Genomic DNA, 25033 nt, shown 5'->3' with positions numbered 1-25033 from the left:
CGGTTTCTCTCCAGTGTGAATGTGCTGGTGTATTAACTCTATTCTACCACCTTTATATGCCCTGCATAAACTGGCAGATAGATAACTTCTCCACCAATCACCACACTGTAGAAGATGTTTAGTTCAACTCTGTTTAATGGCAAACTGGAAGTAGGTTAAAACTACAAGAAGTAAAAACAACACGTTTATAAACTTCAGCACATCAAGACATGAATATCAAATAATATTTAAGTTTAAAGTCCATATGCATATTATTCCAAGTTATGCATTTCAATACTAATAATCCAATATGTGCAAATTCATTTAACTTAATGCATCATGAGCTAACCTGATTCAAGCATGTAATACAAAATCAACTAATACTCTTAATAAACATCAATTAAAACGTCTATTAACAAATACACATACCCACAATGCATCCAAAGGCATGAAATGAACTTCACGAGGCTCCACTACATTCTCGCGCACGAATCGCTTCACTTAGCGAACCGCTACTATGAATCATCATCAGTTACCAAACAACTCTTAAACAAACAGTAAACATTTACCACATGAACTGTATTAACAGCACAAACTCTGTTGATTAAAACTCCTCCCACACTGTGAGCACTGATGAGAGCTGTGTCCAGAATCGCATACTTACATACTCAATAGTACGCGAGAGCAGTACGCGAGAGTGGTTAGTATGTCCGAATACACAGTATACATAAAAAGGTACGCGGGAAGTACCCGGATGACCTACTTCTTGGGCAGCCATGTTCGAGTATGCAACCCATAATGTATCCCATAATGCGACTGTAGCTGCGAAGCGGATGAAAAAACAAGAAATTGGGGAGAAGGAGGAGTCCTCGGTTTACAGAGGTGTAAGTAATAAACAAAAAAAAATGTTATTATTGTGTACAACCCTAAATAACGTTATGATTAGCGCAAAAAGACGATAAATATCCAAAAATTTGTCAAGTGGGGCTTGTCTGTAACTACGGGGGTCTGTAACCATGGCGATATTACGTCATCACATCATTACTTGACGTTGGTAAGATGGCGGACGTAGTATGTAGGGGTGTTGTTACTTCTGTACTGAAAGCGCTGCGTACTTCCTCCAATCTAGTACAGACTCTGTTAGTATCTGATTCCGGATGCAGATAATGGTTTTCTCCAGTGTGAATGTGCTGGTGTTTTTTGAGCTCACTCTTCATAATAAAACTCTTTCCACACTGTAAGCACTGATACGGTTTCTATCCAGTGTGAATGCGCTGATTTATTTTGAGATTACTCTGTCCATTAAAACTCTTTCCAGACTGTGAGCACTGATGCGGTTTCTCTCCAGTGTGAATGCGCTGGTGAGTTTTGAGATTACTCTGTGTTATAAAACTCTTCCCACACTGTGAGCACTGATACGGTTTCTCTCCAGTGTGAATGCGCTGGTGTGTTTTGAGATGACTCTGTTGATTAAAACTCTTCCCACACTGTGAGCACTGATATGGTTTCTCTCCAGTGTGAATGCGCTGGTGTTTTTTGAGAGCACTCTGTCTATTAAAACTCTTTCCACACTGTGAGCACTGATACGGTTTCTCTCCAGTGTGAATGCGCTGGTGTTTTTTGAGATTACTCTGTATATTAAAACTCTTTCCACATTGTGAGCACTGATACGGTTTCTCTCCAGTGTGAATGCGCTGGTGTTTTTTGAGATTACTCTGTATATTAAAACTCTTTCCACACTGTGAGCACCGATATGGTTTCTCTCCAGTGTGAATGCGCTGGTGTTTTTTGAGATTACTTTGTATGTTAAAACTCTTTCCACACTGTGAGCACTGATACGGTTTCTCTCCAGTGTGAATGTGCTGGTGTCTTTTGAGATTGCTGTGTTGATTAAAACTTTTTCCACACTGTGAGCACTGATACGGTTTAACTTCAGTGTGAATGCGCTGGTGTTTTTTCAGATCACTCTTTGTATTAAAACCCTTTCCACACTGTGAGCACTGATACGGTTTCTCTCCACTGTGAAAGCGCTGGTGTGTTTTGAGATGACTCTGTGTAATAAAACTCTTCTTACACTGTGAGCACTGATACGTTTTTTCTCCAGTGTGAATGTGCTGGTGTATTTTAAGATAACTATGTTGATTAAAACTTCTCCCACACTGTGAGCACTGGTACGGTTTCTCTCCAGTGTGAATGCGTTGATGGGTTTTGAGAGTACTCTGAGTCCTGAAGCTCTTCCCACACTGTGAACACTGATAATTTTTTTCTCCAGTGTGAATGCGCTGGTGGGTTTTGAGAGCACCCTGGGTACTGAAGCTCTTCCCACACTGTAAGCACTGATACGGTTTCTCTCCAGTGTGAATGCGCTGGTGTATTTTAAGAGCACCCCGGGTACTGAAGCTCTTCCCACACTGTGAGCACTGATACAGTTTCTCTCCAGTGTGAATGCGCTGGTGTATTTTGAGATGACTCAGAAACCTGAAGCTCTTCCCACACTGTGAGCAGACGTTTCCTTCTTCCTGTGTGGGACTGAGAGAGGTGTTAATGCTGACAGTACCAGAACGCGTTTGCTGATTACTGGAGCTTCTGGTGGGCGTCAGATGTTCAGTCTTAATCCTCACCAGAGTCTCATATTTATCATGGTTGCAGCTCTTGATGTGATTGTGGAGCTGATTTTGGGTTGTAGAGGAACGTGGACACGAGGAGCAGCAGAAATCCTTGTTCAGTTCTGAAGCAGAAAATAATCAAATACATTTATAACATTATAAATAATCAAATACATTTATAACATTATAAATAATCAAATACATTTAAAACATTATAAATAATCAAATACATTTAAAACATTATAAATAATCAAATACATTTATAACATTATAAATAATCAAATACATTTATAACATTATAAATAATCAAATACATTTATAACATTATAAATAATCAAATACATTTATAACATTATAAATAATCATATACATTTATAACATAAATAATCAAATACATTTATAACATTATAAATAATCAAATACATTTATAACATTATAAATAATCAAATACATTTATAACATTATAAATAATCAAATACATTTATAACATTATAAATAATCAAATACATTTATAACATTATAAATAACCAAATATATTTATAACATTATAAATAATCAAATACATTTATAACATTATAAATAATCAAATACATTTATAACATTATAAATAATCAAATACATTTATAACATTATAAATAATCAAATACATTTATAACATTATAAATAATCAAATACATTTATAACATTATAAATAATCAAATACATTTATAACATTATAAATAATCAAATACATTTATAACATTATAAATAATCAAATACATTTATAACATTATAAATAATCAAATACATTTATAACATTATAAATAATCAAATACATTTATAACATTATAAATAATCAAATACATTTATAACATTATAAATAATCTAATACATTTATAACATTATAAATAATCAAATACATTTATAACATTATAAATAATCAAATACATTTATAACATTATATATAATCAAATACATTTATAACATTATAAATAATCAAATACATTTATAACATTATAAATAATCAAATACATTTATAACATTATAAATAATCAAATACATTTAAAACATTATAAATAATCAAATACATTTAAAACATTATAAATAATCAAATACATTTATAACATTATAAACAATCAAATACATTTATAACATTATAAATAATCATATACATTTATAACATAAATAATCAAATACATTTATAACATTATAAATAATCAAATACATTTATAACATTATAAATAATCAAATACATTTATAACATTATAAATAATCAAATACATTTATAACATTATAAATAATCAAATACATTTAAAACATTATAAATAATCAAATACATTTAAAACATTATAAATAATCAAATACATTTATAACATTATAAATAATCAAATACATTTATAACATTATAAATAATCAAATACATTTATAACATTATAAATAATCAAATACATTTATAACATTATAAATAATCATATACATTTATAACATTATAAATAATCAAATACATTTATAACATTATAAATAATCAAATACATTTATAACATTATAAATAATCAAATACATTTATAACATTATAAATAATCAAATACATTTATAACATTATAAATAATCAAATACATTTATAACATTATAAATAATCAAATACATTTATAACATTATAAATAATCAAATACATTTATAACATTATAAATAATCAAATACATTTATAACATTATAAATAATCAAATACATTTATAACATTATAAATAATCAAATACATTTATAACATTATAAATAATCAAATACATTTATAACATTATAAATAATCAAATACATTTATAACATTATAAATAATCAAATACATTTATAACATTATAAATAATCAAATACATTAATAACATTATAAATAATCAAATACATTTATAACATTATAAATAATCAAATACATTTATAACATTATAAATAATCAAATACATTTATAACATTATATATAATCAAAAACATTTATAACATTATAAATAATCAAATACATTTATAACATTATAAATAATCAAATACATTTATAACATTATAAATAATCAAATACATTTATAACATTATAAATAATCAAATACATTTATAACATTATAAATAATCAAATACATTTATAACATTATAAATAATCAAATACATTTATAACATTATAAATAATCAAATACATTTATAACATTATAAATAATCAAATACATTTATAACATTATAAATAATCAAATACATTTATAACATTATAAATAATCAAATACATTTATAACATTATAAATAATCAAATACATTTATAACATTATAAATAATCAAATACCTTTATAACATTATAAATAATCAAATACATTTATAACATTATAAATAATCAAATACATTTATAACATTATAAATAATCAAATACATTTATAACATTATAAATAATCAAATACATTTATAACATTATAAATAATCTAATACATTTATAACATTATAAATAATCAAATACATTTATAACATTATAAATAATCAAATACATTTATAACATTATATATAATCAAATACAGTTATAACATTATAAATAATCAAATACATTTATAACATTATAAATAATCAAATACATTTATAACATTATAAATAATCAAATACATTTAAAACATTATAATCAAATACATTTAAAACATTATAAATAATCAAATACATTTATAACATTATAAACAATCAAATACATTTATAACATTATAAATAATCATATACATTTATAACATAAATAATCAAATACATTTATAACATTATAAATAATCAAATACATTTATAACATTATAAATAATCAAATACATTTATAACATTATAAATAATCAAATACATTTATAACATTATAAATAATCAAATACATTTATAACATTATAAATAATCAAATACATTTATAACATTATAAATAATCAAATACATTTATAACATTATAAATAATCAAATACATTTATAACATTATAAATAATCAAATACATTTAAAACATTATAAATAATCAAATACATTTAAAACATTATAAACAATCAAATACATTTATAACATTATAAACAATCAAATACATTTATAACATTATAAATAATCAAATACATTTATAACATTATAAATAATCAAATACATTTATAACATTATAAATAATCAAATACATTTATAACATTATAAATAATCAAATACATTTATAACATTATAAATAATCAAATACATTTATAACATTATAAATAACCAAATATATTTATAACATTATAAATAATCAAATACATTTATAACATTATAAATAATCAAATACATTTATAACATTATAAATAATCAAATACATTTATAACATTATAAATAACCAAATATATTTATAACATTATAAATAACCAAATATATTTATAACATTATAAATAATCAAATACATTTATAACATTATAAATAATCAAATACATTTATAACATTATAAATAATCAAATACATTTATAACATTATAAATAATCAAATACATTTATAACATTATAAATAATCAAATACATTTATAACATTATAAATAATCAAATACATTTATAACATTATAAATAATCAAATACATTTATAACATTATAAATAATCAAATACATTTATAACATTATAAATAATAATATACATTTATAACATTATAAATAATCAAATACATTTATAACATTATAAATAATCAAATACATTTATAACATTATAAATAATCAAATACATTTATAACATTATAAATAATCAAATACATTTATAACATTATAAATAATCAAATACATTTATAACATTATAAATAATCAAATACATTTATAACATTATAAATAATCAAATACATTTATAACATTATAAATAATCAAATACATTTATAACATTATAAATAATCAAATACATTTATAACATTATAAATAATCAAATACATTTATAACATTATAAATAATCAAATACATTTATAACATTATAAATAATCAAATACATTTATAACATTATAAATAATCAAATACATTTATAACATTATAAATAATCAAATACATTTATAACATTATAAATAATCAAATACATTTATAACATTATAAATAATAATATACATTTATAACATTATAAATAACCAAATACATTTATAACATTATAAATAATCAAATACATTTATAACATTATAAATAATCAAATACATTTATAACATTATAAATAATCAAATACATTTATAACATTATAAATAATCAAATACATTTATAACATTATAAATAATCAAATACATTTATAACATTATAAATAATCAAATACATTTATAACATTATAAATAACCAAATATATTTATAACATTATAAATAATCAAATACATTTATAACATTATAAATAACCAAATATATTTATAACATTATAAATAACCAAATACATTTATAACATTATAAATAACCAAATATATTTATAACATTATAAATAATCAAATACATTTATAACATTATAAATAACCAAATATATTTATAACATTATAAATAATCAAATACATTTATAACATTATAAATAACCAAATATATTTATAACATTATAAATAATCAAATACATTTATAACATTATAAATAATCAAATACATTTATAACATTATAAATAATCAAATACATTTATAACATTATAAATAACCAAATATATTTATAACATTATAAATAATCAAATACATTTATAACATTATAAATAATCAAATACATTTATAACTTTATAAATAACCAAATATATTTATAACATTATAAACAATCAAATACATTTATAACATTATAAACAATCAAATACATTTATAACATTATAAACAATCATATACATTTATAACATTATAAATAATCAAATACATTAATAACATTATAAATAATCAAATACATTTATAACATTATAAATAATCAAATACATTTATAACATTATAAATAATCAAATACATTTATAACATTATAAATAATCAAATACATTTATAACATTATAAATAATCAAATACATTTATAACATTATAAATAATCAAATACATTTATAACATTATAAATAATCAAATACATTTATAACATTATAAATAATCAAATACATTAATAACATTATAAATAATCAAATACATTTATAACATTATAAATAATCAAATACATTTATAACATTATAAATAATCAAATACATTTATAACATTATATATAATCAAAAACATTTATAACATTATAAATAATCAAATACATTTATAACATTATAAATAATCAAATACATTTATAACATTATAAATAATCAAATACATTTATAACATTATAAATAATCAAATACATTTATAACATTATAAATAATCAAATACATTTATAACATTATAAATAATCAAATACATTTATAACATTATAAATAATCAAATACATTTATAACATTATAAATAATCAAATACATTTATAACATTATAAATAATCAAATACATTTATAACATTATGAATAATAAATACATTTATAACATTATAAATAATCAAATACATTTATAACATTATAAATAATCAGATACATTTATAACATTATAAATAATAAATACTGTTAGTAATTGTTAAACTGAGATCTGATGCTAAAGTCCTGTAACGTGATTCATCCTGCATTCATCATTTCCTGCTCACACTGATCTGCATGAGCACAATACAAGCTTTCACTGTATGATGCTTCATCCCAGGTTCCTCTGATTCTATTCAATCCAAATCTTATTTTACTCAAGATAAAAAATATCTTACTGAGTTCATCTTTATCTTCAGGTTCTTCCTTCTTCACAGGCTTCATCTGGAAACCTCCACACTGTTGGTCCTCTGGGGTGAGGTGTTCCTCAGAGGTGACGTGTTCCACAGGGATTAAAGATCCTTCACCTGAAATTCATCAATATGTGAAGAAGAAACTCAACAACTGGAGGAAACTGAAGGTTGTGGGTTTAGTTACCACAAATAAATACTACTTAGATTTAATCCAGACTGGAGTGTATCAGCACTTCTCCACAGGACAGTACGGTACAGTACAGGTTCTAATCCCACTATCCACATTTTCTTATTATTTCTACTATACTAACCACACTGTACTGTACTAACATGGCAAATTGCTCCACATTTACTTACAGAAGTAACTTCCATCTTCTTCATCCTCCTTTTTTATTAGTTTCTCTTGGAATCCTTCATTATGTAGATCTATGGGGGTGACGTGTCCCTCTTCTGCTGACTGCATTATTAAAAGATCTGACAGGCAGACGGACAGATAGACAAATGTACTTTATTCCCTATTAAAGACAAATCCAGGAAAATTCTTTTAGACTCTTTAACTGTTTATTTTTAATGCTGTGAGGCTGTAAACAGAGAGAAAATGTTGAAACTATTGTGGGACTGAGCAGCATCAGACAGAAAAGACTTCTAATAGAACTTTTTGGGTTGGTTTCACAGACAGGGATTAAGCCTAGTCCTAGACTACACAGCATTTTGAATGGAGATTATCTATTTAAAGCTAAATGTAGTCCTGGACTATAAGCCTTAATCCCTGTCTGGGAAACAACCCTTTGAGTTTGGTGGAAGTGGTTTTGTGGCCCAAAGTGAAATGATGAAGTCTGATGTTCTTTACATCTAGTTTCTCATCCACTCCCAATAACAGTGCTGTACTAATACTTTTAACTTTTACTATAAACCTGTAAAACAACCTGTAAACAAAGCTACAAGAACTCGCTGTTTCTATCAAACATTACAAACTGTAAACAAAGCTGAAAATGTGACGCGTTTATATCAAAATGTTAGATTTAATAATGAATAAACTCTGAATCCGTTACAATGGACTGATTCGGTTCAATGAATCGGTTCATCAGTACTGAATCATGTGTGATGCTAACAGTTAGCGGAGCAGCTAATAGTTTGTTTGTTTACATAAAACTGGAGTTAAAGCTTCTCAAATCCTCACAGTGATGTTTTATTATAAACTCTAGTTTTATTATTAATTAGAATGTGGTTATAATGAAATATAAGGGTTATAATTAAATACATATTTTACTTACAGATGAGGCTCTACAGTACAAACACAGCAGCTTCTTGTTCTTCTTATGATGTTTAATGGCGGTTGGCAGAACAACTTAAGACGCACCAGCGTCACCAACTGGACTGGAGTTGAACAGCAGCTTAGCAGTAAAACATCTCCATTAGCCCTGTATCTCTCAGCTACAGTGTTGGGGGGAACGCGGTACAGTCACGTGATTACTTTTTATCTGTAACGAAGTAATGTAACGCGTTACAGTTACATATTTGTAATGACATTACAGTTACTGAACGAACCGATTCTATTGAACGACTCTTTAAAATGAACTAAAGGAACCGAGTCGCTCCTCTAGTATAAGGATAAATAATTAAGGAATAAACTCAGTTAATGATGTTAAATCTGATTGGTTCATGGCGTGTATGTTTTAAAGCAGAAACAAACACAAACACATCTCTGTACAAGAGAGGATTTTTCTGAAACTAAATAAATAAAGTAAATAAATGGAATTTGTTTGTAGATGTGATTCCAGTATACAGTATTTGTTTGGGTTCACATCACATCTACAAACAAAAACAAATTTACAACAAAAACAAATTTACAAGAGCTGAAACACTTTTACCAATGCCGAAACAAATTTACAAATGGCAGATCTGACGGAAAGGGTAGGAACAATACACAGGAAGTGCTCGTTGCTTACATGCTGTCAATCAAACTGTTTCTCGGGGGTGAAGTGAACAGAGTTTGTGATGGTAACGCTAAACAATGTTTTGTCTAGTTTGTGGAAATCATTTTATCCAGTTGACCCGCTTTTGTTTGTCTTGTGGGAAGTTTTTAGATTGTTTGTGCAGACGTTTAGACGTGGCCTGTGCATCTCTATCTAGCGTCGGCTCTTCTAAACATCTAAGGACTAACCACAAAAAACACAAAAGCGGCCAACTGGCTGAAATAATTAACACAAAATAAACAAAACATTGTTTATTATGGACGGAACATTTGATACCGAGGCTTTGAAGCTTGTTTCACTTTTGTAACGGAGTATCGGAGCTTGTATTAAACCAGCAGGAATGTGTGGGACTGATTTAAAGCTTTGGTGTTTTTATCTCACTGACTATATAAGAGACAGTCAAACTAACCAACCGTCCCATAAAATACAGAATTGTTCTTTGTTTGGAGACTAAACGCCGCGTTCCGTATTGAACTGATACAGGACACGCTTTGTTGCGTATTTTTATCAATGGAAGACGGGTGATGTGTGTAAAACAGAAGGAAACTGCTGCTATCATGGGAATTAGAAAGCGTTTGGTTATTATATTAAGTCGTGTTCACTTATAGTCTTACTAACAGTGTGTGTGTGCAGGTTTAGCAGTATAACCTGTTTAATACGCCGCTGTATGAGTAGCGCAGTGTTTTGCCTAAAATATGGTTCTGATTTATTATAAAGAATGAAAATAATAAATGTTAAACACCCTAAATAAAACATTTTGATAATGTTCTCATGACGGTGTAAGACCCGTTATATTTTTTATAGGTGCAACCCTAACCACCCCCCCTCCTCCCCCGCTCAGGTATTTTCAGCAGAATCAGGAAAAAGCTTCAAAAGCTTTAATGAGGCTTCATCTGCACATCACTATTGTTTAGCGTTACCATCACAAACTCTGTTCACTTTACCCCCGAGAAACAGTTTGATTGACAGCATGTACTCAACGAGCACTTCCTGTGTGTGGTACCTACCCTTTCTGTCAGATCTGCTGTTTGTGAATTTGTTTTTGTTTTTGGTAAAAGTGTTTCAGCTCTTGTAAATTTGTTTTTGTTTTTGGTAAAAGTGTTTCAGCTCTTGTAAATTTGTTTTTGGTAAAAGTGTTTCAGCTCTTGTAAATTTGTTTTTGTTTTTGGTAAAAGTGTTTCAGCTCTTGTAAATTAGTTTTTGTTTTAAATTTGTTTTTTTGTTTTTTTTGTAATTTTGTTTTCTAAAATGTAAATTTGTTTTGCACTTCTCGGCCACCGTAGTGTGTGTATTATTTAAAACTAAACTGAATAATAATTGGTTACCTTCAAATAATTGTGCAGCATGTGTTCCTGATTTACATTCAGTGTTAGCATGTAAAGAAGGACCCACCGTGACACTGACCAGGTGCTAAAAATTAAAAACTGTACGCTGTGGTTCTCTCTCTCTCTCTCTCTCTCTCTCTCTCTCAGTTCAGCAGAAGTGAAACTGATCTGATCCTGTTCTGTTCGAGTGTGGATCTGTTCCGTGTCTGTGTTTGTAGTTTTGTTGATAATTGAAGTTGATGAACGCAGGTGAGTTTATACATTTCCACACTTCTGTACATTACTGTGTATTGTTACTTTATGTAGTTCAGATTGTTGATTTGATTTAAACACACTTGTTTTGAACAGAACACTCACGAACTAAACCAGGAAGTCTTGGACATTCGCCTGACATTCGAGTTTCTTTCGGCTCGTTCTCAGCTAATAAACATCCAAAAATGAATGAAACTGCATTAACTGATTCTGCAGTAAACAAGGAACAAACTACAATCAAATATGTTTAAAACGTTTTTTCTGTACATCTTTATTTTCTGTTATTTTGTAAATGTGAGGTTCATCTGCGTTGAAATGGTAAGGAAGTGCTAAGGGAGCGTCTACAAAGTGCATGAAGCCGAGGTGTAGTTATTACCCAGTGGCATGTACTGTACCATTCAATACAACTGTATAAAGTCCTACAGTATGTGTACAGTCAAAATATATAGTCAATATAAAATCAATCATTTTAATATAATAAACGATGCAATAGTTACCTAGTGACATGTACCACCCACTACACGTAAATTACAGAAACAAACCCTACAGTATGGGTACTGTAATAAAGAATTAAAAGTAAAAAAAAAATCATAATTTTTTAATATATCCAAGGATGTAGTAGTTAACTAGTCACCTGTACTAGTTACTACAACCACAATACAAATATAAAAGTCCCACAGCATGGGTACAGTAACGAATCATAAAATGACACCCAAGGACACTGTACAATAAAAATAAAGAAAATCTAAGCAAAATTATGAATAAAATACACATTTACAAACATGGAAAACACCAAACATGTGGCACAGTTCTGGGTCACCCAAAAGCCAGCTGGAAAAGATGATTTTGAGACGGGTTTTGAACACAGCTGCAGATGAGGAGGCACGTAGCTCAAGAGGGAGAATATTCCACAACTTGGGGCCAGGGCCGAGCTGGAGAATATGATGTTAGCAGACTTCCAAGATATGAAGGTGCGAGGCCGTGTAGAGATCTAAAAACCAGAACAACAGTTTATATTGTATTCTGTATTGTACTGGAAGCCAATGTAGGTGTTTTAAACTTGGGGTGATGTGCTCCCAAGGTCTAGTATTGGTTAAAATCCTTGCAGCTGAATTTTGTACATACTGCAGCTTGTTCAAAACCCTAGCACGGAGTCAGTGAAGTACAGCATTGCAGTAGTCAATTCTAGAAGTTACAAAAGCATGGATAATAGTCTCCACAGCAGCATACGAAAGAAAGGAGCGGATCCTGGCAATGTTCTTAAGATGGAAAAAGGCTACCTTACAAGTATTTTTTATATGGAGCTCAAAACGACAGAGTGGAATCAAAGATCACTTTCAGATTTCTAATCTGGCTAGATGATGAAACTGTGAAATCCGGAACAGAAACAGTGATGGTATTAAGCTTCTTAAAAGTAGCTGGAGAGGCAATCAATATGGCCTCTGACTTGTCACTATTTAAACTCAGAAAGTTTTCTTTCATCCAGGACCTCACATCAGCTAAACAGTCCATCAAAACCAAGGGTGGTTGACTGTGTGATGGTTTAGTATATGTATAGATCTGCACATCATCCGCAAAACAATGAAGCTGCAGTCCATATCGCCTGATGATGTTGCCAAGAGGTAGCATGTAAAGTGTAAAGAGCAATGGGCCAAGGACTGAGCCCTGACGGACAACACGAGACAGAGAGCACGGGTCAGATTTATGACCTCTGATCGAGACAAACCGAGATATTAATAGGCTACGACAAACAGTGTTAAAAGCTGCAGTAAGGTCCAACAGGACAAGTAGAGTTACAAACCCTCGATCAGCTGCCAATGAAAGATCATTGACCACCCTAACAAGAGCAGTTTCAACACTGTGGTTTTTCCTAAAGCCAGACTGGAAGACCTCAAACGGATCTTTAGAATCAATATGGTCTGTTAGCTGGACAGCTACAGTCCTCTCTAGTATTTTAGCAAGGAATTGGGAGATTGGAGATAGGCCTGTAGTTAGCCAAGTTCTCAGGATCTAGGCCACTCTTTTTGAGAACCGTGGTAATAAAAGCCAGTTTCAAACATGCTGGAACTAATCCTGAACTCAGTGATGCATTAATAATAAAGTAATGTGTGGGCAGACTGAAGTAATACAGGCTTTCACCCAGTGAGTTGGCATAGGGTCTAACTGGCATGTAGTGGCTCTAGAGGACTTGATAAGCTGTAGTGCAAAACTTTCTTGCACATCAGCAAAAGTGGAAAAACAAATTTGTGAAGATGGCAGATGACAATTCAGTAAAGCTGGAATAGGCTGAAACTGAGTATAAATTGTGAATTATGAATTGCCATGGGTACCCTGGATGACATTAGAATAGTATCGTGTTTTAGCTTTCTGCAATTCTTCCTTGTAGTAAAGGACATGATCTCTGTAAGCAAGGGCATGCACCGTCAAGCCAGTTCTCTTCCAACAACGCTCATGCTGACGACCAACCGCTTTCAATTTGCGCAGTTCTGTTGTGTACCAAGAAGCAGGGTGTGAAAAAGTTACAGTACGTGTTTTAAGAGGAGCCAATTTATTCCAAATACATGAAAGAGTTTATCATAGTGGGCCACCAGTGAGTTAGGATTTATCGACACAGGTGACGAAACCTGACTGAGCATATCTACCAGGACAGAAGGACTAATATTTTTTACATTTCTAAAAGTGAACTGGCATGATTCACGATGCCCTTGCTGATGACACGGTAAAAAAATAAATAAAAGAAAACAGCCTTATGATCAGAAATGAACAGATCAATGCCACGCATATTAGTTGGAGAAATACCAGATGAACAAACAATATCCAAGATATGACCTTTGTTATGTGTAGGAAAGTCTACATTCAGAGTGATATCAAAGCACTGGAGCAGATTTAAGAATTCAGTGGTAAATGAGCAGTTACCAGAATCAACATGAATATTAAAATCACCAAGCAGTAGCAAATCAGAATAATTAGGACTGAGTGAGGTGAGTAATTCAGAAAGCTCAGAAATAAAAACAGGAGGTATTTTAGGTGGTCACTAGATAAGCACTATTAGTAAAGGTCTAGCAGCAGAAATGAGTACAGCTAAGCATTCAAAAGATGACATTTGAGGTACAGGAACCGTTTTTACTCTGAACTTTGATTGATAAACCACAGCAAGTGCTCCACCACGGCCAGTTAAGCATGGTGTGTCCAGATATTTATAGTGGGAAGAGTTTGGTTCAGAGCAAAATAGTCATTAGGCTGTTGCCAGGTTTCAGTTAAACACAGCACATCAGTGTTATGTTCCAGAATAACATCTGCGATATACGCTCCCTTGTTATTAAGAGAGCGAACATTGAACAGAGCACATTTTACATTTATATCAGCGCTCAGTTGGAGTAGATAGATTTTTGGTACATAGAGTAGATTCCGACCGTAGTTTCCGGTGTTCTGGTGGGAGGAGCCTAGCATCACCGTGGCAACCTCACAGCGTTGCAGAGACCAGAATGAGGAAATGTTGTTGTTAGCATGCTGTTGGTCAACAAAAGTCCGACTTGAGCCTCGGTGGGAATATTTAGGCCTTTGCAAAATACCAAGGTCGTGGTGGAGCAGTAAAGAATTCGGAGCTTTATACCGTGAATGTCTTAGAGCATAGAGTTCACTGAAAGAGTACTTTATCATCATGATGAGACTGCAGACGTTGTGTGGACCACAAAAGTTGCAGAGATTCCAGCCATCTAATCTCAGCAGCCAAAGAAGCAATCCAAAACAATCCACATTGACAGAGAAAGGAGTTAGACACAATAGCAGATGTTACACAGAGCAGTGGACACAAAACAGTTATTCCACTAACTCTCACTGCTCTGGATACACCGCTTCACACCATAGTAGCATAGTAGCGTTAGCAGAGAGAGAACCCCATAGTACAAGCACAGTAAAAACATCCTGAAGTAAAATCCAATGCATACAATCCAGTAAAATGTTTTGTGAAATTTTTGAAAACTTATGCGCCAGCATCCACCATCACCATGACAACCAACATGACAACATGATAAAGATTAACAACGATTAAGAAACACAAGTTTTGATAAGACAAAGGTTGTAGTAGTTAACTAGTGACTTGTACTAAATACTACAGGCCCATTTTAAATTAAAAGTCCCACAGTATGGCCACTGTAGGTAATCAAAGAAAAACCGAGAAACGGAAATTTTGATAAGACGAAGGTTGTAGTGGTTTCTCTGTCTCTTATACTACTTACTACAACCACATTACAAATTAAAAGTCCCACAGCATCAGTACAATAGGTAATCAAAAATGTTTAAAAATTAAATAACTTGTAAATAACTTGCTGTGTTTACTGGTGTTTTTGTTTACGTGTAGAAAAATGGCTGAATCCAAAATTTCAGTAGCTCAGGACGAGTTCAGCTGTTCAGTCTGTCTGGAAACACTGAAGGATCCAGCTGCTATTCCATGTGGACACAGTTTCTGTATGGTGTGTATTAATAACTGCTGGGATCAGGAGGATGATAAGGGAACATACAGCTGTCCACAGTGTAGAAAAACCTTCACTCCAAGACCTGAAGTTAGTAAAAACACCATGCTGGCTGGAGTTGTGAAGAAACTGAAGAAAACAGAACTTCAAGCTCCACATCCTGGTCACTGTTCCACTGGACCTGAAGATGTGGATTGTGATTTTTGTACAGAGAGAAAATCCAAAGCGCTAAAATCCTGTCTGGTGTGTTTGGCCTCTTTCTGTGAAACTCACCTTCAGCCTCATTATCAAATTCCTGTTTATAAGACTCACAAGCTGGTTGAAGCCTCCAGACGACTCCAGGATCAGATCTGCTCTCAGCACAATAAACTGCTGGAGGTTTACTGTCGTACTGATCAGCAGTGTATCTGCATGTTGTGTACCATGGATGATCACAACGGACATATTACAATATCAGCTGCAGCAGAGAGAACTGAGAAACAGGTACAATATTATACAGCTCTCTTTAATACGTTACAACTCATTAGCATTTACAATGACATTGTTTATGTGGTGCTCGTACACAATACAAGTAAATTCTGAATTGTTATTCTGTGTAGAAGCAGCTGCTGGAGATCCAGAGAAAATTCCAGGAGAAAATCCAGAACAGAGAGAAGGAACTTTGTGAGCTAATAAAGGCTGTGGAGTCTCACAAGGTAAGTTTTATAAACAAAAAGCTCTCAGGATCAGTCCGACTCTCCTCCATTAAACCAATCTCCATTAAAAATGAGATATTTTATATCTCAGGTAACTTTGCATGTGATGGAGCATTTTTGTTTATGAATTTAAAAAATTCTTTAAATTCTGCCTGGTTAGTTAGTGGTTGATGCTGTACAGCAATTCTGAGGTTGTGCTAATAATTGTAAGGGTAAAAAGATCAGATTAAGACTTTGACTGAGCCACCCAAAAAGATTATTAATTGTTGCTTTGGATCAAGGTGCTTAAACTTAAATTACTGTTTAAGATTTCTGGTAAAGATTTCAGAAGATCACTACATTGAATTTCCCAGTCCAGTCCAGGCTGCTGTTTCCTGATACTCAAAAGAATTTCTGTAATAGTATGCTACCACCAGCACATTTTACAGTATATATGGTGTTTTTAGGTTTAATCCACACATATCATTTTTAATTAAGGACATACAGGAGCAGGTGTGTTGTATCGAAGATCTGTGAGGAAATATAACACACATAAAGTGATGATGAACACTGTAGAAGTGCTGGAGTTTAAAGGTAGAAGGTAGAAGACTGGAACTCTTTCTTATATTTAGGAAGTAGAGTATCAAGTACTGCAGAATGTGGACATGATGATGATGGTAACATTTTCAAGGGTATGAAGAATCAAGCCATTTAGCACCATCACCAAGCTATGAGTGATGAAAGTCTTAGTCCGGCCAGTAGCTACATATTAATGTGAAGGATGAACAAATATCTGCGTGAGAAATGTTTTCTCTTTCTGAATCTTCTAACAGTGTTCTGCACAATCAGCAGTGAAGAACATTGGGAGGATCTGTACTGAACTAATCAACTTAATTAACAGAAGATGCTCTGAGCTAAAAGATCTGATCAGAGATCGAGAGACAGCAGAAGTAAGTCGAGCTGAAAAAGTCCTGAAGCAGGTGGAGCAGCAGATTGTAGAGCTGGAGAGGAAAGATGCTGAACTGGAACAGCTTTCACACACAGAGGATCCCGTCCATTTCCTCCAGGTAACAGCACTAACAATTATTATTATTGCTGCACCAGTCATAAAGTAATAAATTACAGCGGTACCTTGTAACTTCACGTCCCCTAAACGCAAAATCTTTAAAACGTTGATGCCTTTCGTCAAGAAATTTCTTCCCTTAAACTCAGTTATTTTCATTCATTCAAACATGTTGGGGAGAGCCGGAAACGCAACAGCAAAGCTTCCTTTCCTGTCTTCCCAGAGGTCTCCTTTTTATAGGCGTCTCCCCCTGATGGTAGCTTTGCACATCTTTGTTCATCTTCCACAACTCTATAACATAGGGAAACCCCCCCTACACAAAACACATTATGACCCATAAAGTTGTAACACTTGGGGTTCTGAGAAATTGTGAGAATCAGAATCAGCTTTTCTGAGAGATCATGAAATACTGTTAATGTTATTAGGAGAAACATCACTCTGTGCTTCATGTCTGTTGTCCATCATTTGTGATTCATCATCATCTTGTTGTTTCTCTGTGAACATTATCTGTCTGGATGTAGAATTTTCAGTCTCTCTCGGCTCCTGCTGGATCTGCAGAATCAGCTGCCATCACAATCAGTCCTTTCCTCTCATTTGATGATGTTACAAAGTCTGTATCTCAGCTGAGAGAGAAAGTAGAAGAATTCTGGAAAGAGCAGTGTGAGAAGATACCAGATGAAGGTGAGTTCAAGCCCTCAGTGTTCCATTGTCTCCAAAATGCTTCAGTACTCAAACATCAAACAAAACAATCAAATCCACATTTTGTTCATTCTTTTTGCAGTGAAGAAAGTCTGGATTACTCCACCTACTGAGCTTAAAATCAGAAAAGATTTTCTATACTGTAAGTTTCTCACAAGCACACAAACATACACAGTGCAGTGAAAAAGTATTTGCACCCCCCCCAGTTATCTGTATTTTTACAGATTTGTCAGTTCAGATGCTACAGCAGCTCAGTTTGGTTCAAGTCTAAATCTGATTAAGTCCAAAACCTAAACTTTATTTCCTTAGATTTATTTTAACAAAGATCTGCTCTTATTTGGAGTTGTTGTGTTTGGAGTGTTTAATCTTTAAATCATGAACTGATGACCCGACGTTCTTTAGCCCTGAAACACCATCACACAACCACCACCATGACTGACTGTTAGTAAGATGTTTTTATTGTAAAATGCTGTTTTAGCTTTATTGCAGGTAAGAATAATAATTCTGACTCATCAGTTCACAGAACATCATCACCAAAAAGCTTGAGGGTCATTAAGGTTGTTATATTGGTAAATGAGAGGCGAGGCTTTATGTTCCTCTTAGTTAACAGTGATTTTACCTTGTGACTCTCCCATGGATTTTATTTGTGCTCAGTCTCCTTCTAATACTGGAATCATTAAATCAGATCTAAATTGAGGTCAGCAGGTCCTGCAGTTTCTTAAATGTTTGTCTGGGTTCTTGTATGTTTTCCTTGATGAGACATTGATGAGCTCTTAAAGCATCTTAACTGTTCCAGGTGTCATTTGGAGATCGTGGCTCTTACTGTGGTTTGCTGGAGTACTAAAACCTTAGGACTGGCTTTGTAACTTTTTCCAGACTGATATATTACAATTACTTTTTTGATCTATTTCTTGTTTGTGTGTATGTGTAGAGTTTGTATGCATTTTTGTAGTGTTTGTGTAATGTATGTGTGTGTTTGTGTGATTGTGTAGTGTTTGTGTATGTGTAAGGTTTGTATGCGTTTTTGTAATGTATGTATAATGTGTGTGTATATGTAATGTATGTGTTTTTGTGTAGTGTCTGTGTGTGTTTGTGTGTGTTTGGATTGTGTGTTGCTGGTGTGTGTCAGTGTACTTTTTGTGAATGTGCCGTGTTTGTGGGGTGTCTATATGTCTGTGTAGTGTTCATGTGTGTTTGTGTAATATTTGTTTGTTTGAGTAGTATTTGTGTGTATGTGTAGTGTCTGTGTGTATTTGCGCAGTGTATGTGTAATGTATGTGTGTGTTTGTGGTGTTAATGTGTTTGTGGTGTTCATGTGTTTTTGTATAGCATTCATGTGTGTTTGAGTAGTATTTGTGTGTTTGTGGTGTTTGTGTGTTTGTGTATTATTTGTGTTATTGTGTAGTGTTTGTATGTGTTTGTGTGATTGTGTAATGTGTGTGTGTGTATGTAATGTATGTGTGATTGTGTAGTGTTTATGTGTGTGTGTAGGGTTTGTATTAGGGCTGGGCGATATATCGAGTTTTAAAGATATATCGATATATTTTCATACGCGATATAAGATAAGACAATATCGCGTATATCGATATACAGTAGATGTTGCGTTCTATTGGCATGTTCTAAACAGCTCTAGTGACTATAGAGCTCCGTCTAAAAATGATATTTTCGTTGTTGATCTCTTTGAATCAATAACACTTGCATTGATGTAGATTTGAAAATGACAATACTGAATATAACATTTCAAGAACAAAACTGTTTGATGTTTATATGAGCTTTGATCTGGTCTGGGTGCGGGGTTTTATATCGGGCGCAGAACGCTGAGACGAGCGAGCGAGCGCAGCTACTATGGGGAGCGAGATGCGGGTGTTACCCCGAAAAAATAATAATGAAAACACACACAAGAAAAGCAAAAGAGAACTTAATATGTTCACAATGATTGGGAGGAAAAGTGTTTCATTCGCGGGACGACGGCAGAATGTGGAGAGAGGCTTCAGTACATGTCACAGAAACGTCCATTTAAATCGTAGCTTTTAAAAAATCTTACTTAACTTATCATTTGTATAAACATGGGACAGAGTTCATGATTTGTTCTAAAACAAAAGTAGTGATCAGTACAAACGGGATCAGTACAAACGGGACATTATTTGAAGATGGGACTGTTAATGATTTTCTAAAAAAATGCTACAGAAGTCATAATTTATAAAAAATAAATAAATAAATAAAAAAAATTGTGTGATTTTGATCAAAATGCTACAAATGTGCTCATTCATACAAAACTGTCAGGAACAATATTTACAAAAATATCAGAGATGTGATCACTCTGACTTTCAGAAATAAATAATGTTACATGTTTAAATATGTCTGTGTTTCCTGCCATGGTAAATCATTGTTAATAATTATTGCAAGAAATAATTAACATGTGATCAGACAGTCTCTTCACATATATGAATATTTATTATTAGTATTATTAATCATAATATTATCATTAAAGGTAAACCATGCAACCTTATGTTATTCAGGAAGTTTGTATCCTACAAGTAGCCCTTTGGCTTACTCAGTACCCTTAAAGTAGCCCTCTGTTTTAAAAAGGTTGGTGACCCCTGATTTAATATATGCCAATAGTTTATTTTTGAGGAATTTCTCTACAGCGGAATGTTAATAAAAGTGCCTGTATAACATTTGGAACATGTAGCTTTGTCTCAGAAGTGTCTTTTTGTTATTACTGTATGGGATGAAAAAATATCGAGATATATATCGAATATCGCCATTCAGCTAAAAAATATCGAGATATTATTTTTGCTCCATATCGCCCAGCCCTAGTTTGTATATGTTTTTGTAGTGTTTGTGTAATGTATGTGTAATGTGTGTGTTTGTAGTGTCTGTGTGTAAGTGTAGGGTTTGTATGTGTTTGTGTGTGTTGCTGGTGTGTGTCTGTGTACTTTTTTGTTATTGTGCCGTGTTTGTGGGGTGTCTATAGGTCTGTGTAGTGTTCATGTGTGTTTGTGTAGTATTTGTGTGTTTGAGTAGTATTTGTGTGTATGTGTAGTGTCTGTGTGTATTCGTGCAGTGTATGTGTGTGTTTGTGGTGTTCATGTGTGTTTGTGTAGCATTCATGTGTGTTTGAGTAGTATCTGTGTGTTTGTGTAGCATTCATGTGTGTTTGAGTACTATTTGTGTGTTTGAGTAGTATTTATGTGTATGTATTGTGTCTATATGTCTGTGTGTTTGTGTAGTGTCTGTTTGTTTGTGTAGTGTCTGTGTGTATTTGTGTAGTGTCTGTGTGTATGTGTATGGTTTGAATCTGTTTGTGTAATGTATGTGTGTGTTTGTATGTATGTATGTGTAGTGTTTGTGTAACATATGTGTGTGTTTGTGTGATTGTGTAGTGTCTGTGTGTATGTGTAGGGGTTGTATGGGTTTGTGTGATTGTGTATTGTTTGTGTGTATGTGTAGGGTTTGTATGGGTTTGTGTGATTGTGTAGTGTTTGTGTGTATGTGTCAGGTTTGTATGTGTTTGTGTGATTGTGTAGTGTATGTGTGTATGTGTAGGGTTAGTATGTGTTTGTGTGTATGTGTAGGGTTTGTATTTGTTTGTGTGCTTGTGTAGTGTCTGTGTGTATGTGTAGGGTTAGTATGTGTTTGTGAGATTGTGTAGTGTCTGTGTGTATGTGTGGGGTTAGTATGTGTTAGTGTGATTGTGTAGTGTTTGTGTGTATGTGTAGGGTTAGTATGTGTTTGTGTGATTGTGTAGTGTGTGTGTATGTGTAGGGTTAGTATGTGTTTGTGTGATTGTGTAGTGTTTGTGTGTATGTGTAGGGTTAGTATGTGTTAGTGAGATTGTGTAGTGTCTGTGTGTATGAAGCTTCTGCAAGATGATTGGAGGATCAGTCGAAAGGCTAAATCCCGTTTTGATTGACAGCTATTTTTAGATCTATACCGTCACTTAATCACTGGGAGCTTCAGTCCCATCATTGATTTTGCAAGTGAAGTCAAAAGACAAACTGCAACCCATTTCAGGCCATTTTCTTGAAAAGGAACGGAGGGCAGAATTTATATATAAGTAAATTGACAAATTTTATAATGTAAGCCAACGATGAGCTTCCCCTCTTTGAAAGACCAGCAGCCGCCACTGGTGTGTGTATATGTAATGTATGTGTGTTTGTGTAGTGTCTGTGTGTACGTGTAGGGGTTGTATGTGTTTGTGTGTGTTGCTGGTGTGTGTCTGTGTACTTTTTTGTGAACGTGCCATGTTTGTGAGGTGTCTATATGTCTGTGTAGTGTTCATGTGTTTGTGTAGTATTTGTGTGTTTGAGTAGTATTTGTGTGTATGTGTAGTGTCTGTGTATTTGTGCAGTGTATGTGTAATGTATGTGTGTGTTTGTAGCATTCATGTGTATTTGAGTAGTATTTGTGTTTGAGTAGTATCTGTGTGTATTTGTGTAGTGTCTGTGTGTATGTAAATGGTTTGTATCTGTTTGTGTAATGTATGTGTGTGTTTGTGTGATTGTGTAGTGTCTGTGTGTATGTGTAGGGTTTGTATGTGTAGGGTTTGTATGGGTTTGTGTGATTGTGTAGTGTTTGTGTGTATGTGTAGGGTTTGTATGTGTTTGTGTGTATGTGTAGGGTTTGTATGTGTTTGTGTGATTGTGTAGTGTTTGTGTGTATGTGTAGGGTTTGTATGTGTGTGTTTGTGTGATTGTGTAGTGTCTGTGTGTATGTGTAGGGTTTGTGTGATTGTGTAGTGTCTGTGTGTATGTGTAGGGTTAGTATGTGTTTGTGTGATTGTATAGTGTTTGTGTGTATGTGTATGGTTAGTATGTGTTTGTGTGATTGTGTAGTGTCTGTGTGTATGTGTAGGGTTAGTATGTGTTTGTGTGATTATGTAGTGTCTGTGTGTATGTGTAGGGTTTGTATGGATTTGTGTGATTGTGAAGTGTTTGTGTGACTGTAGTATTTGTGTAATGTATGTGTGAGTTTGTGTGATTGTGTAGTGTTTGTGTAATGTATGTGTTTGTGTGATTGTGTAGTGTTTGTCTGTTTATGTAGTGTTTGTTTGAATAGTGTTTGTTTGTGTAGTGTTTGTGTAATGTGTGTGTGTGTGTTTGTGTATTGTTTGTGTAATGTATGTTTTTGTTTGTGTGATTGTGTAGTGTTTGTGTGTATGTGAAGGGGTTTGTATGTGTTTTTGTAGTGTTTGTGTAATGTATGTGTTTGTGTGATTGTGTAGTGTTTGTCTGTTTATGTAGTGTTTGTTTGAATAGTGTTTGTTTGTGTAGTGTTTGTGTAATGTGTGTGTGTTTGTGTATTGTTTGTGTAATGTATGTTTTTGTTTGTGTGATTGTGTAGTGTTTGTCTGTTTATGTGAGAGGGGGTTTGTATGTGTTTTTGTAGTGTATGTGTAATGTGTGTGTATGTGTTATGTGTAATGTGTGTGTAGTGTCTGTGTGTAAGTGTAGGGTTTGTATGTGTTTGTGTGAGTTTGGATTGTGTGTTGCCAGAGTGTGTCTGTGTACTTTTTGTGAATGTGCCGTGTTTGTGGGGTGTCTGTATGTCTGTGTAGTGTTCATGTGTGTTTGTGTAGTATTTGTGTGGTGTCTGTGTGTATTTGTGTAGTGTTTGTGTTATGAATGTGTGTGTTTGTTTAGTGTCACACTCACACACACTTAGACATACACACAATATACACACACACACACACATACACACACTCTTCTATGTTAATTGGTTTATTTTGTGTTTCCTCTCCAGATGTTTGTCGGTTCACACTGGATCCAAACACAGCACATAATTTCCTCCGTCTGTCTGAGGAGAACAAAGTGGTGACCAACAGTGGAACATTACAGTATCCTGATCATCCAGATAGATTTGATGATTATTACTCTCAGGTTGTGTGTAGAGAGAGTGTGAGTGGACGCTGTTACTGGGAGGTTGAGTGGAGTGGGGATAATTATGTTTTTATAGCAGTGTCATATAAAAGCATCAGCAGGAAGGGAGGTGGTGGTGAGTGTGTGTTTGGACTTAATGATCAGTCCTGGAGTTTGTTCTGTTCTCCATACAGATTTTCATTCAGGCACAATAACAAAGAGACTAAAATTCCCATAATGCCGAGTTCCTCTAGAATAGGAGTGTATGTGGATTATGAAGCAGGAACTCTGTCCTTCTACAGCGTCTCTGATAGAATGAAGCTCCTCCACAGAGTTCAGACCACGTTCACTCAGCTCCTCTACCCGGGGTTTAGAGTTCATTCAGGATCAAAAGTAAAACTGTCAGATTGA

At 32.4% G+C, this 25033-nt stretch overlaps 1 protein-coding gene and 1 pseudogene across 1 annotated transcript; one reads left to right on the top strand and one right to left on the bottom strand.

Annotated features, from left to right (window-relative positions):
- Positions 1–269: 269 nt before the first annotated feature.
- On the bottom strand, positions 270–15510 carry LOC134326171 (zinc finger protein 345-like; annotated as a pseudogene).
- On the top strand, positions 11760–25033 carry LOC134326940 (tripartite motif-containing protein 16-like). The gene is made up of 7 exons (XM_063009032.1): positions 11760–11847; positions 16211–16805; positions 16922–17017; positions 17830–18063; positions 18581–18740; positions 18841–18900; positions 24507–25033. Exons 2-7 carry the CDS (start codon positions 16215–16217, stop codon positions 25031–25033), a joined length of 1668 nt encoding a protein of 555 aa, XP_062865102.1. The 5' UTR covers positions 11760–11847; positions 16211–16214.

The sequence above is a fragment of the Trichomycterus rosablanca genome, chromosome 14 (assembly GCF_030014385.1).
Source record: "Trichomycterus rosablanca isolate fTriRos1 chromosome 14, fTriRos1.hap1, whole genome shotgun sequence".
NCBI lineage: Eukaryota > Metazoa > Chordata > Actinopteri > Siluriformes > Trichomycteridae > Trichomycterus > Trichomycterus rosablanca.
Note: the sequence above shows the minus strand (reverse complement) of the source record. Positions and strands in the feature narration are given on the sequence as shown.

Coding starts and splice junctions, on each gene's coding strand:
- LOC134326940 (XM_063009032.1), top strand. CDS start 16,215: ATGGCTGAATCCAAAATTTCAGTAGCTCAGGACGAGTTCAGCTGTTCA. Junction 18,064..18,580: donor ATCCCGTCCATTTCCTCCAG/GTAACAGCACTA, acceptor GTCTGGATGTAG/AATTTTCAGTCTCTCTCGGC. Junction 18,741..18,840: donor TGAGAAGATACCAGATGAAG/GTGAGTTCAAGC, acceptor TTCTTTTTGCAG/TGAAGAAAGTCTGGATTACT.